At 36.7% G+C, this 19,430-nt stretch overlaps 1 protein-coding gene across 1 annotated transcript; it reads right to left on the reverse strand.

Moving 5' to 3' along the window:
- Positions 1-4,987: 4,987 nt before the first annotated feature.
- Positions 4,988-6,097, reverse strand: LOC121323782 (olfactory receptor 1571-like). The gene has a single exon (XM_041265029.1). The coding sequence runs from the start codon at positions 6,095-6,097 to the stop codon at positions 4,988-4,990; it is 1,110 nt and encodes a 369-aa protein (XP_041120963.1).
- Positions 6,098-19,430: the final 13,333 nt, after the last annotated feature.

The raw sequence follows: 19,430 nt of genomic DNA on the forward strand, positions 1-19,430 counted from the left end.
TGGTGTCTCTTTATTTATAAAGGTAGCATTACATGTTGTTAAATCTCAAAAGAAAATGCTTTTTTAAAGTAATGTGTATGTTTTGAGAACTGTTTTTTTTTTTCAATGTCTGTTTTGAATTATTTACTCTCCTGCTGAACACCTCGGTCGTCTTTGCCCCCAAAAAGTTCCCCTTTTTTTAATTTCACAAATGTTTTTCCTGCTGAATGTTAAAATAAAATTTGCCTGACATTACTTATTTTGTTATTTTAAATTTGTAGATGGTTACAAATATTTTTTTCAAATTGTAATGCAAATGTAACGGGGTATACAGGCTACCACACACTGCCTTCACTTTTTTTTTTTTTTTTGGGGGGGGGGGGGTGTGTGGATATATTGTACAGATATAGTTATATAAAAATATATAGCTTTTGCAACTATACCATTATAGGAAAAATGATGAGTAACCTATAATATGTTATACTTACCTTGCCAGTAAACCAATGACCATTTCTGTCTTCAGATTCATTTTGGTAAAGATTCTGACATACAGGACCCACTTGAAATGGAATTTAACAATATAAAGTACAAAATAACTTTAACACATGATCTGAGTAAGAGCAGCACATGCCTTGACTGTATGTTTCCAGTGATGGTTTAAAAGAAAAGTGTGGTGTCACATAAATCTGTAGAGGTTAAAGAAAAAAAAGAACTATATTTATGACTAAACTAAGGGAATTCTGCCTTAGAAAAAAGTAGTAAACAACTATAAACAAAATAGCACAAAAGACATTATGGCATATATTTATTGATATAAAGGTGCTAACTCGGCCCGTTACTTTCTTGCTGGTCTGACCACCTTGGTGTGCAGGAGATCGCCTGTGAAATGTATGGGTGGTGATATCGCAAAACTACTGCTTAAAAACAGCATGCAAGCAGTGCCGAAGACTACTGACAGATATATATATATATATATATATATATATATATATATATATATATATATATATATATATAATACACACACATCCACAGTGCCTATAAAAAGTCTACACCCCCTTGAACTTTTTTCACATTTTGTTGTGTCAGTGCCTCAGTTTCATGCATTTAAATAAGGATTTTTCCACGTATCTATACACCATGCTCCACACTGTTAAGGGGAAAAAAGTTCTATGTTAAAAACACAAAACTGAAAGATCATAATTGGATAAGTCTCCACACCCCTGAGTTAATACTTGGTGGAAGCACCTTTGGCAACAATTACAGCTGTGAGTCTGTTAGGATAGATCTCTACCAACTTTACACACCTAGATTTGACAATATTTGACCATTCTTCTTTAAAAAACTGTTCAAGCTCTCTCAAGTTCGTTGGGGAGCGCTGATGGACCGCAATCTTCAAGTCATGTCACACATTTTCGAGTGGATTTAGGTCGGCCTCTGACTTGGCCACTCAAGGATGTTTAGGTAGGGTCGTGGATCAGAAAACCAGTCTGTATCTGGTGTGACCACATTTGCCTCATGCAGTGCGACACATCTCCTTCGCATAGAGTTGATCGGGCTGTTGATTGTGGCCTGTGGAATGTTGCCCCACTCCTCTTCAATGGCTGTGCGAAGTTGCTGGATATTGGCGGGAACTGGAACATGCTGTCGTACACGTCGATTCAGAGCATCCCAAACATGCTCGATGGGTGAAATGTCTGGTGAGTATGCAGGCCATGGAAGAACTGGGACATTTTCAGCTTCCAGGAATTGTGTACAGATCCTTGCGACATGGGGCCGTGCATTATCATGCTGAAACATGAGGTGATGGTGGCGGATGAATGGCACAACAATGGGCCTCAGGATCTCGTCACGGTATCTCTGTGCATTCAGACTGCCATCGATAAAATGCAATTGTGTTCATTGTCCATAGCTTATGCCTGCCCATACCATAACCCCACCGCCATCATGGGGCACTCTGTTCACAACGTTGACATCAGCAAACTGCTCGTCCACACCCATCTGCTCGCCCATCTGCCCAGTACAGCTGAAACCGGGATTCTTCCGTGAAGAGCACACTTCTCTAGCGTGCCAGTGGCCATCAAAGGTGAGCATTTGCCCACTGAAGTCGGTTACAACACCGAACAGCAGTCAGGTCAAGACCCTGGTGAGGACGACGAGCATGCAGATGAGCTTTCCTGAGACTGTTTCTGACAGTTTGTGCAGAAATTCTTTGGTTGTGCAAACCCACAGTTTCATCAGCTGTCCGAGTGGCTAGTCTCATACGATCCCGCAGGTGAAGAAGCTGGATGTGGAGGTTATGGGCTGGCGTGGTTACACGTGGTCTGCGTTTGTGAGGCCGGTTGGATGTACTGCCAAATTCTCTAAAACGACGTTCGAGGCGGCTTATGGTAGAGAAATGAACATTCAATTCTCTGGCAACAGCTCTGGTGGACATTCCTGCAGTCAGCATGCCAATTGCACGCTCCCACAAAATCTGAGACATCTGTGACATTGTGTTGTGTGACAAAACTGCACATTTTAGAATGGCCTTTTATTGTCCCCAGCACAAGGTACACCTGTGTAATGATCATGCTGTTTAATCAGCTTCTTGATATGCCCACCTATCAGGTGGATGGATTATCTTGGCAAAGGAGAAATGCTCACTAACAGGGATGTAAACAAATTTGTGCACAAAATTTGAGAGAAATAAGCTCTTTATGTGTATGGAAAATTTCTGGGATCTTTTATTTCAGCTCATGAAACATGGGACCAACACTTTACATGTTGCATTTATATTTTTGTTCAGTATAAAATAGGACAATCAGAGCAAATGACACATAAACTAAAAGTGTCAAAACCAAACAGTAAGACAAGCAAACTGAGAATGTGATTGAACCCAGTTTAATAGCAGATACAGGAAACTGTTTTCTGAAAAGAACAAGGTTCTAGAAGAGAATTCTGCCTACAAATCAGCAAAAAAATTAAACATTTACTATGTAAACTGAATTTATATATTGCCAGATTATAATTTTGTTCCATGACTGACTAACTTTTTAAGGTAATTTGTCCAACTTTGCATTCATTTTTTAGTGTCATTATAAAAACAATTTCAATCTTAATTTTGTTGGTAAGATTGAATGTAAAGTAGGAAAAATCCTCGTCTTTTAGATCCTTGTCCTTTGCACGTTTGTTTTTGCCTCAAAATAGTTTTTTTTCCACACAGAGGCAAAACAAAGAGCATGTTGGCCAAACAAATAAACAAAAAAAAAAACACAAACAAGTAATGTAGGCCAAACAAACAAACAAAAAAAAAAACACAAACAAGTATCGTGCTGGTTAATACACAAGGACGACTAGCAATTGTTATTTCTGATTCACAAACTTAGACTCGCGTTTTGACTATGACACTTACCTCACGACTCTCCCCTGAGCACAGAAAGCTGCTGGTTTTTACACAGGTGACCATCTCCCAATTAGTAAACAACTAATCAATGAATTAACTCAGGAGATGGTCACCGTCTGCACAAGGATTTTTTAAAATAAATAAACAAAACACAAACGCACGACTTTTCACCGTCATCTCAAATAATAAATAATCATGTCGGACGACTTTCGTCCGTCTGCACATAATAATAATAATAATAATAATAATAATAATAATAATAATAATAATAAATAACAAATGAAAACATACAAAAATAAATACCATGGGGTGGGCACTTTGTCAAAGTAAGATATCGAGATGACCAAATGTGTTAAGTCTTAATAAGCAAGTTAATGTTAGATTCTTACTTTATGAAGGAATATACTTTAAAAAAAGAAATGTAAAGACTAGAGAATATGTCAGGAAATACCAATAAAAAACAGCAGGAAGCAAATGAGGTCAAGGAAGGTGGTGAGGAAGGGAAAGGTTCTGTTCTACAAGGACACACCTTTAAGAATGACTCATGGGCTCAATTTACTGAGTGTTTCCACTTTTGCAAAATACTTATAAAACTATATAGGTGCACATTAAAGAACTTTGCTGTGTTATTTTCTGGCTTGGCTCATTGATTATATGTTTCTTGTGGAACTTACAGATAATACTGAGAACCACATTTTAAAAAATGTATATATAACTGTTTTTATATTAATATACTATATTATTACTTTGTTAAACTATTGTAGTATTGGTACTTTATTATACATTTTCATTCAGGCTATAACTGTTTTCCACTTCAGGAAATTGCATACAAATGTTTAATTCTTTAGCATGCCACATACAGTAGTTGCTCACTTTGAAAACTATGTCTGCATTGTGTATTGTAAATGAGAGAAATGATAGCTTATATCCTGGAGAGGGAAACTTCAACCTAAATGTAAAGCTCAGTAATACAATAATGGAAGAGAGATCCAAGAAAAACATTAGCATGTTGCTTCAGTACATTCTAGCTTCTCATCTATTTACTGAAATGTCAGAATGATTATAGGCAATTATTTTGCTTCATTAGAACAAATTGTGAATATTGTTAAATAATAATCAAAAAATAAAACTGGTCTCTTTAGCAAGGGACACCTGGCAAAATGGCAAGTGTACAAAATAAAAAATGCATTAAAAAACTATGTTATTGTTCCATTTGTATTTATTTTTATGTGTTTTAGTAAAATAACACATTATATATATATGTACATTGGTGCACTTCAACTTAAATGGGAGCTAAAGGCTAAACAAATCAGATACTCTACTCATAGTTGGTAACAGTTTTATTCATCCCTACTAAGGGAACTTTGAAATGATTAACACGCATTGTTATCTTATCATAAAAAAAAAAATACACAACTTAGTCATTCATTTACATGGCCATACCATGTATAAGTGTACAAACAGATGTATGTATTTAATGTAAATATAAAATATTCCTGTAACATATTTTATTCAGATAACTTTTATAGCTATTACTAAAGAATAACATATTAATTAAAATTATAGTTAGAACATGGTATCTTTTTTTTTTTTTTTAGCTGTAACAATACATGCAAGTAGGTCTTATCTACATACAGTATATGTTGGAGGCATTGCTTTTATAACAGGATTTACTGTTGGACGAACCTTCTTAAATAAACTGACACCTGCAAAAAACCTAGAGATCATTCTGGAATCAACGGGAATGCTCCCTTTCCTGTTTGTAGCACTGCAAATCTCATTAGTGTGCTTTTTTCGTCTGAGTAATTTTAGTAACTCTTTCCTCATATCATCATTTCTCAAGCCATAAATGACAGGGTTGAATGAGGTAGGCACACTGAAGTAGATCAGGTCAGTGGAGATTCGAATAAGAGCAATGGCTTCTTTATCATTGTTTGTTGTGAGACTTCCGGTGACTATAAGGAGGAGAGAGGTAATAAAGAAGATGGCAAGTACAATACTGTGAGTGACCACCGTGCTGAGAGCCTTGCGCGAAGACTCACTGAGACGGGCACTTCGTGATTCTTTCAGAATCTTGACATAGGAGAAGCCGACCATGACAACACATGCTGCCAAGTGAAATGTGAACATGAAGATCCTGTAGAACCTTTGAAAGGTGATGGGTGTGCACATGCTCTCCTCCAAAGAGCTGCCTGTACACATGAAGCTGCAGGATAAAACCTGACGGCAAGATTCATGCCCAATGTAACTAAACGCATATAACATAGGGTAAAAAAAGGCAAACACCCAAGATACCGCTAAAGATAATACAACCCTCTTGTTTGTGATTTTCATTTCATACTCAAAGGGGTTGCAGATGACATAGTACCTGTCCACAGCCATCAAAGTCACAATAAAAACAGAAAGGCAGCTGTAGACAACATAGAAGTAGTACTGCATCAAACAGAGTTTTGTGTTCATTGGGCTAAAATCACCCATAACAAATTTGATGATGAAATAAGGACAGGTTGTAATGATGCCATAGAGATCTACAGCACAGAGGTTGCAGATGAGTATGTTCTTGGGTGTTCTTAAGTAGCTTTTGGAGTAGATGATGAAAATGATGAGCAGGTTAGCAGAAACCCCGAGGAAGAGAAGAAAAACTAAAGAAGGGACAATCAATCCCCTTTCATCAGCACTGTAGATGAATCCAAGCAAGACAACGCCATATGTTTCATTGTGCTCACTGTCCATTTTCAAACAAATTTGAATTAATTTAAGCTATTCGGTGAAAGAGGCACTTGAGAGTTGTCGGCAACAACTATTACATACTTGATGCTGATTACAAATGAAAGTAGGGATGCAAGGTCTTTAATACTTCTTGCATTAGGTTTTCAGACTGTATAATTCCCCAGCGATGAATACGTGGTTATGAAAACAACAAATTGATACAGACAGTGCTTATTAATATAACCTAATGAGCAGAGTTTGAAATAAACACCATGTTTACAGTATGTTTGCAAACATTATTGTGTCCCACACTAATTTGAGCCAGGATAAGTGTGAATAGGCGTTGTGCTTGCAAATAGGCATTTCCCTGGGGGAAGTTGTACTGCAAGCAGAAAATATTAATCCCTGGTATTGTTCTGGAAGTCCTGTTAGTAAACTAATAAGCCAATAGGCCAGTGGCACTGGAACAATTTTTAAAGTCAGGGTGCTGAAAGCCATTGAACAAAATTGTAACCCCTGTATATTATTGAAGCCTGGCGCAACCCCAGCACCCCTAGTTCCAGTGCCCCTCCAATATGCTACTCCTTACATTATAGTGTACTTGTGCAAAGTGCCTGGTTGCATACATTTCAACTTGAGGCATAAGGGTACCAGCTATAATACTATGAATTGTCTAGTTATTTTAACAGAGTTAGTGTGAAGTTCTAGGTGACAAAGCAGTGGCAATTCTCTGTGCCATGTTTGTTTTCTTTCAGTTGTTTTTGTATTGTGTTGTTGTGTTTCCATGGTCATTCCTATTTGGTGTTGGCTGAATATGTGGAATTAAGTGGGTTTGGTTAGTTTGAACAGTTCTTGCTAAAATACAAATTTGATTAAAACATGCACTTCAAGGTTCTACTCCTTTGCAGTGGCAGATACTCTCTGAGGCATTGATTGATCAAGGTGTTAAAAAACGTGCATATTTTTCCCCAGTGTAAATCATTGTGTCCACCTGAGTCTAACCAATACACAACCTTACATTGTAGCCTTAAAAGAGAAAAGCAGTTGGCCTAGTTAGCCATGATGATGTCAGTGCAACACCTGATTCAAATCAATCTGCTTAAGTACAGGGTTTTTCCATTAAAGGGCTATTCACTCTAAAGCATTTATTCACTGCATTTTCTATGGTATAAAATCATAAACATTGTTTAAACAAAATTAGAAGTGCAGACAGGGCTACCAAACACAATCATTTCGATGCATCCTGATGTGTTTTTTTAATAAGCAATAGAGTAAACACAGGTAGATGGTACTGCCAATGCAGATGTAACATCAGACAGCACAGACAATGTTTTATATTATTGGAAAAAACAACACAAAAACATGTAACTAACAACTATGATTGACATAAACCATTTTAGACAGTTTAACTTGCTGTAACTACAATACCAATACCTGCGTATGCTACTGGATATAATTAAATATGTGATTTTATTTTGTAGTTCTGTCTATATTTAATAATGGGCCGTGATATCTCATGGCATGCACTTTCTTAAAGCTACACCTGGAGAAAACCTGTAACTAGTCAAAACAGTGTGTTTATTTTAATATACCAATAGTGCTTACTTTCTGATTTCCTCATATTTTCCTATAATTTCTATTCTTTTCTTGTGCTGCTTATCATAAAGAGCATGGTATTCTGCACCGCTATAATCAGACGTTCCCCCACCTTGCCTGTGATATTTGACGGCGCAAGCCTGAATACAAAAATAGCACTGAAAAGTCGGGCGTAAAAAACGCAGCCAATAAACGCTATAGTGTGACTAACCCTTTATACTGTACTTAACAGCATCATAAACTACTCACTGTGCCAATCCTGAGGCTGCTACCTAAGTGTAGCAAAGATTAGCAACTGATTCGCTGATGTTGGTTAACCTTCATGCTTTATGTTTCACCGATCAGGTGACGCAGTTCCCACTGTGAAGCTCATCAGCTTTTTACACACACACACACACACACACACACACACACACAACCCTGGAATCTAAGCTATGACTGTTATGAAGTGGCCCAGTGGGAGATCACTTTTATCTGCTTAAACCTGTTGTTACACAGAGGTAGCACTTTTAATTCATTGTCATATGTTTTAATATAAATACTATGTATGTTGTCCATTGCAAACTAAGTAAATACCAGGATCAAACATGCAAAAAGGAAAAATACTTTACTGATTAACAAAGGCCGTCTGGTAGTTGACTCGACTTCCTTAAGTATCCTTGCCCAAGGCTCTGGACACACATCTTCTGTGGGTAGAGCCTTCATCGCTTAAGAAGAAGATGCCGCATACACAGAGCAGATTAATAATGTAAGGAGCTAGTTGAAAGATTTTTGACTGGGAAGTCCAGTATCAAAGAAAGGCATCTTTGAGGACAATAGACAAGGTATTGAAAATGTAAGAAGATGATTCTTCAAGGTAACATTTTTAACCAAGGAAGATGTCCAAAAAACTAATTCTCAATTTAAAAAAAAAAAAAAAAAACTTCTGGGCATGCTTGCATGTTTGTTCCTGGTATTTGAAGACTCGAAAAAGTAATTACCCTGGGTTAAGATTATGTAGGTATTGCAGGAATAGGTTGTTGTTGGGAGTATTGGTGTAACTTAATACACATATTATATACAAGTAAACGATTTACTAAATGTTAGTCCAAGTAAATCCAAATTTCCTTTTCTACCTCCTACTCATATTAGCCTTAAGATATATGACAATGAATTAAAAGTGCTATCTCTGTGGGAACTGCTTCACCTGATCAATAAGTGGAATGTAGCAATGAAGTGACAAATTTGGTTAACAAAAATGGTATACAAATTAAAAAAAAAAAAAAAAAAAAACTGACAAAAATACATTTTAATTCTGGCACACGCTGTATACAGTATGATAAGACTTGTTCATTTTATCTCTTCCTGCACATTTGGTTTCTCACAGCAACTTGGCCATTGACTGAACCACACCTGAAATACTTACACATTGTTTTGTTTACTAAGCGTTTGTTTTTTTTTCTTAGAAAAACATAAATTTCCAAACATCTAAAACAGATGTGGCATGTCATTGTTTAGTTTAGTTAATTCATTTTGTGCCCTCAGGGCCAGCATGGGTACATCTCAATAGTGCAAGCACTAACAAAGAGAGTAGTGGTGGCTCAAGGGAGGCAGTGTCTCCTCAAAATATGTATATATATATATATATATATATATATATATATATATATATATATATATATATATATATATATATATACACACACACACACACACACACACACACACACACATGCAGAGTAGTGCAGTCCTAAATTTGAAAGTACTGGAACGCCAATTAAAATATTGATTTTTAAATTATATAAATTCACATTTTATTTGTACATTGAACTTGAGGTAACATTTAATAGATAATGCATGCATCTTGTATGTGACTTTTAGGCTGCTCCCCCTTGCTCAGTGCTGCCAGATTGCTGTTTTTAACAAAAGTAGACAAATCAAAATCTAAAATAAAATTGCCAAAATGGTTTAATAGATCAATTAAAAAAAATATTCAGTGAAAAAAGGCACTTTACAGAGTGTTTAAAAAGGCCCAAAAACAAAGTACACAGAAAGAGTACACAGAACTTCAAACGCTAGTCAAAAAGGAAGTTAGATAGGCCAAGAGAGAGATAAAAATGAACATTGCTAAGGGGGCTAAAACCAATTCGAAAATGTTTTTCCAATATTAAAACAGCAAGAGAACAGTCAAAGAGGAGGTTAAATATCTAAGAGATACAAATGGCAAAATTATAGATGAAGAAAAAAAAATAGCAAATATATTAAATGATTACTTTTAACAAGTTTTTACGAAGGAGGATACAGACAACATGCCCCACATGTCAACAGGTTCCTAACCTGTTTTAAATAACTTTAGCATAACAGTGGCCGAAGTGTTAAAGGGACTAGGAGCTCTTAAAATAAACAAATCCCCTGGGCTGGATGAGATCCTCCCAATAGTAATCAAAGAAATTAAAGAAGTTATTTACAAACCTCTAACCAATATCATGTCTCTTGCTCAGGAGTTGTACAAACAGACTGGAGAATTGCAAGCGTAATACCGAGCCACAAAAAGGGAAATAAAACCGAACAAGGTGACTACAGACCAATAAGCCTGACTTTTATTATATGTAAACCTATGAAAAATATAATAAGATCCAAAACGGAAAATTACCTATATGGTAACAGGGTCCTGGGAGACAGTCAACATGGTTTTAGGAAAGGGAGATCGTGTCTAACTAACTTGCTTGATTTTTTTGAGGATGCAACATCGATAATGGATAATTGCAAAGCATATGACATGGTTTATTTAGATTTATTTAGATTTCCAGAAAGCTTTCGACAAAGTCCCGCATAAAAGATTAATTCTCAAACTGAATGCAATATGGATTCAAGGAAATGCATGTACATGGATTAGGGAGTGATTAACATGTAGATAACAGAAAGTACGGAAAGCGAGACAGGAATTCAGGGGTTAACTCAATTTTATGTAACAACACAGAACTGGTTAACAGGTTATCAGCTGCAGCCACGCTCTCTAATCTAGTTCTCTCTTTTATTATCTCCCAGCACCATTCTGTTTGTCTCTAGAGGTTGGACGCAAGAGAGTGGATACCTCCCCTGCTTTTCATTAAGAAAAGCTGACTCCTCCTCTTTTCTAGCACTCCTCCAATCCCTGCTGCTCTCTTACTCCATGACCCCCTGTTTTGGAGAGTGATGCGGATCCCCAGACAGAATTGGCTCTCCAGTTCTGTCAGTGGTACAATATATATGTCCTGGGTTTTGAGACCAGAGTGCCAAGGGCAGCCTCCCGGTGTACGTCTTTCAGCACATCTGCCAGTGCTGCAAGTCCTGCACTCGCGACAGCTTGGGTATACCTTCCCAATCAGTAATGGAATGAAATTTGATACTTCAAAGGGAATGATAGGTTATATATCATAACCCTGGTTCCCTGAAATCGAAATGTTATCCATTACCTTTCACAGTCGCTGGGTTTACTCCAACATTGCAAGCCTGAATGGAAAATTGCCCCTGATCCCTTGACGGCAGGGACCATACCTGAGGCAGAGGGGGGCTCTTTCGAGCAGATTTGACACACTTACTCAGGTAAATCAGGCTGCACAGAGGTATATCCCAATCGGCATTTCTATTTCAGGGTACCGGTGCTATGATATATAGCCTAATGTTTTCAAGATTTGCAATTGCAATCTGAATTCTTCTGTCTTTCCCTACTTCCTGCAACAGCATCACTTAAGTCACTCAACTGTTTCCACATTTCAAAAAAATATTTTTAATTACTAAAGTCGGAGTAGGGGAAGTACTTTCAGTTTACGATAGACAGGCAGACTCCTAAAAAAAAAGTACGAGACCTTTATTTGAACAGGAAGGTTATCCCAGTGGAATGTTGATCTACAGTTGGGTATTTGCATTGCAGTTGTAGATTAGGTTACAGTGGCATACCTGATGGAAGAATTGTAAATGCTTTCATTGTACTATACTTTTACCATTATACCGGTACTGTATTCGGCAGTAATTTTATTTTTAAGAGTGGCTACTGTCAGGTCTAACAAGAAAGAATATACATGTAGGGTTAGATTTGTTTGATGTAATCAAGATTACAGTTTGCATTTTATCATACAGAGTGTGCTCCTCTAAGTGTAGCTTCTTGTGCATTACAATGTGTGAAGCCACTCTCAATGGAGAGGTTCAAGGAGCACACTTATGATAGTATAAGTTAAAGACAAAAAAGGAGACTCAAGTATTTCAAATTGATTAGGCTGCACAAAAAGCCACAATAAGTGGTTCCTTATAATTGTATTTTGATGCTAGATAAGTGTAGATACATCTGGTTGCTTTCTGATGATCTCACAATTATATCCAAATCTGAAGCCATACTTGTCTCTGACTTTAGCTTTGAGGCTCATGTCTGGAATATTTTTAGGGTTTCTTTTTGACATTTTTTAAGTATTCCCTGAAACAGTGCTTTGTTGCAATTTGTCGCAGAGAAATTGATTCTGAACAAATTCACTGTATTCAAAATTCTTCTAGAGTTAATTTGTAAACAAAAAGGTACCAAATCTCATAATTAAGGAAGAGGGATTAGCGTTTTTGTTTATAGACCTAATGTGCTGACTTTGATTTAGAGAAGCTTCCATGTGTATATGCTTCAAGTTCTCATCTGCTTATAGGCTTAGTGTCTTATTGTGGTGTTGGTAGCTGCATGTCGATCGGTGCCAAGCCGTGTTTTAACATAATCTTCAGGTTTGAACAACATCAGTGGTGGTTGACTTATCTGGTGAACAGGAGTGACAACACTGTTGTTGTTAACAGCGCTAATTGTTAAAAGCGCCTTTTTTTTTTGTTTCATTAAAATGAGTTTTGTATATACAAAAATTAACCCCTCACCTGTGTTCTGGTTCTTGATTTTCAAACTGTACTAGTTACCTATAAAGCATTACTTATCTTGCTCCTCAAATTTGACGAGTTGCTCCACCCCTTTGCAACTTGCAATACGCTGAACTGTTACAAGTGACCAGATCCTTTAATCTCCTGGTCAAATCGGAGACTCAGACTTGGTCATGGTTTTAAAGACTCACAAAAAAGACTATTTGTGTATTACATTTTCCTAGATACTTGTTCTTAATCGCTAGTCTTCCCATTTCTGCTTCCTCCAGTTTGATTTGTAAGATTGTCTTTGGATTTACTTTAGTACTGTGATGATTTCCCATAAAAGGTGCAATAGTCACGTTTTTGTTACATCATGAACTGTTGTATGTAAATGTTAGAGTAGATAAACAACTTCATTATTTAAACTTTGTCTCTATGGAAATCCTATTAAAATAAATCAATTTTGTCATCTCTGTGGAACCTCACTATACCGTGCTACCTCTTTCAAGCAGATTGAATAGGTAAAAACAGTCCAAATAAGCAGATAGCTGCAAAAGTGCATAAAACAACTTTGCTTTGTAGTTGCTTTCATTTGTTTGCACTGAAATAAAACATAAATATACATTTAGAGGACCAAGCAAGAAAATAAACTACAGAAAAGTGTATTCAGAAAATGTACATGACTTGTGATTACATGACTTCAAATAGATAATCCAATTACAATTACGATACATTCAACAGTATATATGGATTAAACTTTTCAGAAAACAGAGCATTTGTGCATACACAGTAGCAAGCAGGATGGGAACAGACAGAGCTCGGTTCAGTCTGCAGTAAAACTGAGGTATGGACTATCAGGTATTTTAGACTTAACAAAGTTGCAGCATATTATTGTCCTATACATTGCTCTTGCTGTACTTGCCCAACATATGAAAAATGTCCTCTCCTTGCAACAGCTCATACTTTTCTTCATGCATAATGTACCTTACATACAGTACTGTACATTTCCAATGCATTTTACCTAGCTAGAATTAATTTGCTGCTCCAACGGATCAGGCAATTACTGTGTAAGCAACTAGCCTTGGGTCATTCTACCATTACGGTGCCTTTTGCATCCCAAGGTCATGTTGTGCATAAAACAACTGATTTTACTCAAACTAATTGATGCATTATAAAGTATTATGTAATTCATATTTGTACTGTAGAAAAAATACACTATAAAATGTTTAAAGTGAAAAACATGTTTATTTTTAAGCAAAATGCGACATTTAGCAATGTCCCTATTCGTCATTTTACTAAATCCTTTTAGAAAAAAAACTTAATAAATCCTAATGAATTTATAAAATGTTACCATTACATCTCTTTTGAACAGAACCCATACATGGGGTATGAAATATTCACAGTTTATACATTGTCCTTCATGTATCACAGGAGTATATATATAGATATATATAATATATATATGATATATAATATATATATAATTAGGTTTCCAAATATTTCCCCACAAAGCCCTTTACCAGAAGCCCAACAGGCTCTCCCATTATATTCACTGCATGGGACATAAAGACCAAACTTTTTTTATATATGTCAACCCTGTTAATGATGAACTCTGTTACACGTTTAAATAAACTAGTGTTGACTGAAGACAACATTGCTGATGTTCTAAATAAAAATTAACCAGTTGTTGCTAATTGTTTTATGTCATTATTGCCACTGTGCTTTTATTTTATATTTATTTTTGGGCTGGAAATATGGATATAGTTGCTTTAATAATCACATGCACGGGAATGACATCAAAGTTTGCACATGTGTGTTTACGTGATATTAAATATGTTAGTTTTCAAAATGCTATTGGAATATGCTAAGGTGGTGTTTCCTGAAAACTCACTTTATGAGTTTTTGGATACTGTATTTACATGACTTTTGATATCGGAATTACTTTCTCGAAAAGCTATATATTCCGACAAATATTGGAATTCTTATGTTCATGTAAACGCACTGTCAGGAGACTTTTAAGATCGGACAAACATACTTTCTAATGTTTTTTTTCTTTTATATGTTTGAAACTTCCATTACTATACACAGTTCAGCTGACATAAAAGGCCCTGACTACGAGAAAATATTTAAATAGCTCATTGAGTCAAGGCCATAACTTTCCTGTGCATGTGTGTTTCTCACCAGCATGATTAAACCTAACTGCCAGATTGCATGTTTTTCAAAGGAAGGAAACTTCTAGGTGCTGGAAATGTAAATTGCCAACAATAACTTTCTCAAGTAAATAGTGGATGGAAATCTGGAATTATGGCACACCTCTCAAGCAACATTAGGAGAGGTGAAAACATCCCGAAGAAAGCTGGAGCTATATTTCAAACACAAGATGGAGTTTCTCAAGATTTTTAGCAGACCCAAACGAGACAGATGATGTTTGTGTTTTCTGTAAATGCACAGCTTTCTGAAAAACAGCTGTTCAGTATATGCCCTTCCTTCATCTCTCATGAAATCCTAAAGACATACAGTAACAGCTTTTGTTTTGTTTCCCAAATGCTGATGAGAATTCATATTCCTTTAAAAGTGTGACATTATTATTATTATTATTATTATTATTATTATTATTATTATTAAATGTTCAGGGCCTCATTTCATCAATGCTGTGCGACTGTGAGGTGGCTGTGACCTGCTTGCTAGAGCGCGCAGGACTGTGATGTGAGTGTCTCAGGAAGCAGCTTGAAACGTGGTCGCAAGTGACTGCTTTCCCTGCGATCTGCGAAGTGTAGTAAAGCAGTTTTAAAGAAGCATGATTGGCTAGAAAGTCAGTGTTAACGCTAGCAAACATGGCCGGCCTAACAAGGAAGAGCAACTTTTCAAAGGACGAGATTGAAGTTTTAATTGAAATGGTGAGACAAAACAAACAAACCTTATTTGCTAAACTTACTACCAATTTAACCAATGAAGACAAGAAAAGATTGTGGCAAATGATAACTGTCAAAGTTAATGCTGTTGGAGAACAACAGAGAAGCGTTAGTGATATGAGGAGAAAATGGACAGACCTCGCTAGCCGGACAAAGCTGAAAGAGGCTAAAAGAAGGGAGTCGAGAAAGATAGGAGGAGGAGGGCAGCCAAAAGATCTATCAGAAGAAAAGATGGTTTTGGAAGTTATTGGCAAAGTGGTAGTTGAAGGAGTTCAAGGGGGACTGGATGTAAGCAGTCAAAGCACAAGACAAAGTTTCACGGAGGACAGAATGTCAACGATGTCTAAGTAAATATTCTGCTATATTATACTATACACACAAAAATGAAAAAATATAAACATAAGCCCTGTAAAATAGCATATATATATATATATATATATATATATATATATATACACACACACACACACACACACACACACACACACACACACACACATATATATATATATATATATATATATATATATATATATATATATATATATATATATATATATATATAATATGGAAAAAGTTGTACACAAAAGTTTTAAATGATTACATTTATTTCCCTACTGTAATGACGACGAACAAGTAAGATCAACACCATTGCAAATGAGTTCTCATTTTCTCTATACTAACTCTGGTTTTGAGATGAAAAAGGCATTTGTGGTTGCTTCCAAGCACTCACAGATTTCAGTAGAAAACTTGCGAGATCACATCCCCTGAAAGATCTGCGATGCCTTTGTGAAACATCAAATTTCACTTGCGACCTCACTGCGAGAGCAGTGGAAACATTTGTCCAAGATTCTTTTTTTTATTTAGTATTACAACATGTCCTACGATTGAGTGTTACAGATTATTCTGATCAATAGAGACAAACATATATTTTGAATTGCTAAAAGAATCAGCGAGGTTAATAACATAATCTTTTGATAACATAAAAATTTTAAAAGTCCAATTTGGGGGTGTGGCAAAGTGGTAAGTAGTGTGCAGGTCTGTAGGCGATGCAGTGCTCCAGCTACAATGATAGACAACAAAGTTCACTGTCCAAACAGTTCTTTAATTTTCCTTATCACAGTTTGACACCGTTAGATAATAATACTGGCTTTACACAGCAATGTGTATCCCCAGTAATAAACCATGGAGTTCAGTCCTGTAATAATAATACAATTACAATAACATTCAAAACAGACACTGACACTTCTCCAGACAGCGTGCGCTCTTGTGCATGTGTGGTGAAAGACAACAATAGTGGTGCAGGAGTGCAGTGTAGCCCGGGCTCATGCTGGCCTGTAGCGACAGCTCCCAGTATGTATTAGCTGTCTAACAAGAACAATAACAGTTAGACAGACAAACAAACAAAACACTAAACACTCATGATTCATTTTTATTTTGGTTTCCTTACAGGTCCTTTCAGTAACCATAACCAGGGAACAGATTGCATAATCACATCAACTGAAATACCTTCAGTCACGCCCCCTCCGATAGCTAGTGCAATCACATAACCTCAAATCAATGACTGCCACATCGCTTACCTTATTAGGGCAATGATTTCTGATATTGTGACTCCGCCCCCTTCTTGGATGTCCGACCTCTGACTGACCCTGGAATGAACTGCCTAACCATCCAGTACAAGGCACACTGTTCCTGTTACCCAGCACCCTCACAGGTCGGGAGACTTAGATTAAATCGCTCTCTGTCACATATCCCACCACTCAGAGTGGAGCTGAAGGAACACTCAGCTGAATCTAATTTCCCCATTACACCCCCCTTCCGGGAAAAGTAATCTGCGTTTTGGTGATCTTTCCCTGCACGGTGTGTCATAAAATACAAGAAGGGTTGCAATGCCAGATACCACACAGTTATTTGGGCGTTGCTATCCTTCATCGCGCTTAACCATTTGAGTGGGGCGTAGTCAGTGACGAATGAATGTCCCAAAAGGTGTGAGGTCTGATTGGCCCATTTAATAATCAGACATTCCTTCTCAATGACAGAGTAATTACGCTCACGAGGGAGCATTTTTTTTTATTATATAGAGGATGGGGTGTTATACTCCGTCAACCTGCTGGGACAAGACTGCCCTTTGGGGATCCCTACTCTTGACATAATCTGCACTAGTTCTTTGGCTATTGCAGATGCACTAGTGGACCTCAATGGAGCTGCCTCCGGCTATCGCATTGCATAATCTACCACTACTAATATACGCATATACACGCAATCAGAAGGTAGCAAAGGGCCCACTATGTCCATTGTAATGCGCTCAAAAGGAGTGGAAATTATTGGCAATGGGACCAAAGGGGCAAGGTGCTACTCGCTGGCAGTCTGGGCATGTGGCGACATATTTCATCACTTCTTCATGAAGCCCTACCCAATAAAATCGAGTCATTATGCGTTCCCTTGTTTTATTAGCTCTGAGGTACCCCACAAAATGGATATCATGTGCCAGCCTCATGACCTTTTGCCGACAAGACAGGAGAACCATCAATTGTGTTACAGGCTCTCCTGTGCACGTGGCAGGGTTTACCCTATACAGTAATTTCCCCTTGATAATGAAGTGTGGATATACTAGCACCCCACCGCCTATAACATCCTTACCTTTAATAGACTGGACCTGTCCCCAAGCATGCACCAGTGTGGGGTCGTTGCTTTGGCACGAAGAGAACAAGAACGCAAAAAAGATGGCAACAATGGAGATCACTGCATTCTTCCATGCTGAAAAACTTAGACCTAAGGTACTGCAAAAGCCAAATTAATTGCATATTTAGCTCTTGTTTAGTTTTATTTCTTTTCACGCTAACTGCCTTTAATAAAGCTATAATTGCAAATGTTAAACCCTGAGGCTGATTTTTAATTAAATTATATTATCTGACAATGAAAAAACGAACGCAAAGCTGTTTTTCTAGCTATACATTCCGTAAAGGAAATTTATTATTGTGCGGATGTAGTTACTACACTATATGCTGTTTGTTTCAGGAGACGCACCTTTTGTTAAATCTTGCAAATAACAATGCAGAATTAGCTAATAAACAATTGGGAGGATAATTATGTGTTTACATTAAAAACGGTGCAACAATTTAGTCAACATGCTTTTTTTAAATCAGTTTTTCATATTTGATCCTGGTTTTTGACTGTAATGCCAGTAAAACCCTAAACAATTTGTGAAGTGCTGTACCTAAGATTAATGTCACATGACATTGCTGGACTGTCACTAAATTGTTCAATAATTTTTATTGTTATTGTAATGCCAGCAGTAAAATAAACAGAGACTAGACTGAACTACAGTGTCAGTGGAAGACTGTATGTGATTCTCACAACAGTGCTGTGCATTGGTTTTCTGAACTGTTTTAATATAACTAAGTATTTCTGTGTATTGTAATGACAGCAATGAGCCAAGTGATGTCTATAAACATTATGACATGCAAGTGTCTTCAGGTGCTTTACTTACTGTTACAGCAACAAGAGTAATTGAAAAGCTTGGCTTTAACAATAATAACTAATAACAAATACATAATTGTGGTAATATTTATTAATTTACTTATTTTAACTATCAACATTATATTTATGTTCAAATGCCATGTATAATTATTAATGTGCTGATAAAAAGTGGTGAAAAAACATGGCCATTTACAAAAGGGTCTGATGTTGCTTGTGGCACTGTGTGTTTCTGAGTACAAAGAAAGGGTGGCCATGAAGCACAGTTCCTTCCTGAAGGTTAGTCTAAATCCTACTGCATTTCCTGGTACTATTTATACTGTTTATCTGCATTGGGCTATGTGATGCAATACAATTTATTAGAATGACAAACCCATGTAAAATGTTCCCAAAAGACAGATCATGCCATTGTCTTTGCTTGTTTCAAATCTGGGGCTACACAGTGCCTTAAAATAGTTTTGATTTGCTGTCAACCTTTCAAAAGGCATAATTTGCTGTATTTAAAAATAGATCTATTCACCCACTCT

This window comes from Polyodon spathula, chromosome 1 (assembly GCF_017654505.1).
Source record: "Polyodon spathula isolate WHYD16114869_AA chromosome 1, ASM1765450v1, whole genome shotgun sequence".
Taxonomy (NCBI): domain Eukaryota; kingdom Metazoa; phylum Chordata; class Actinopteri; order Acipenseriformes; family Polyodontidae; genus Polyodon; species Polyodon spathula.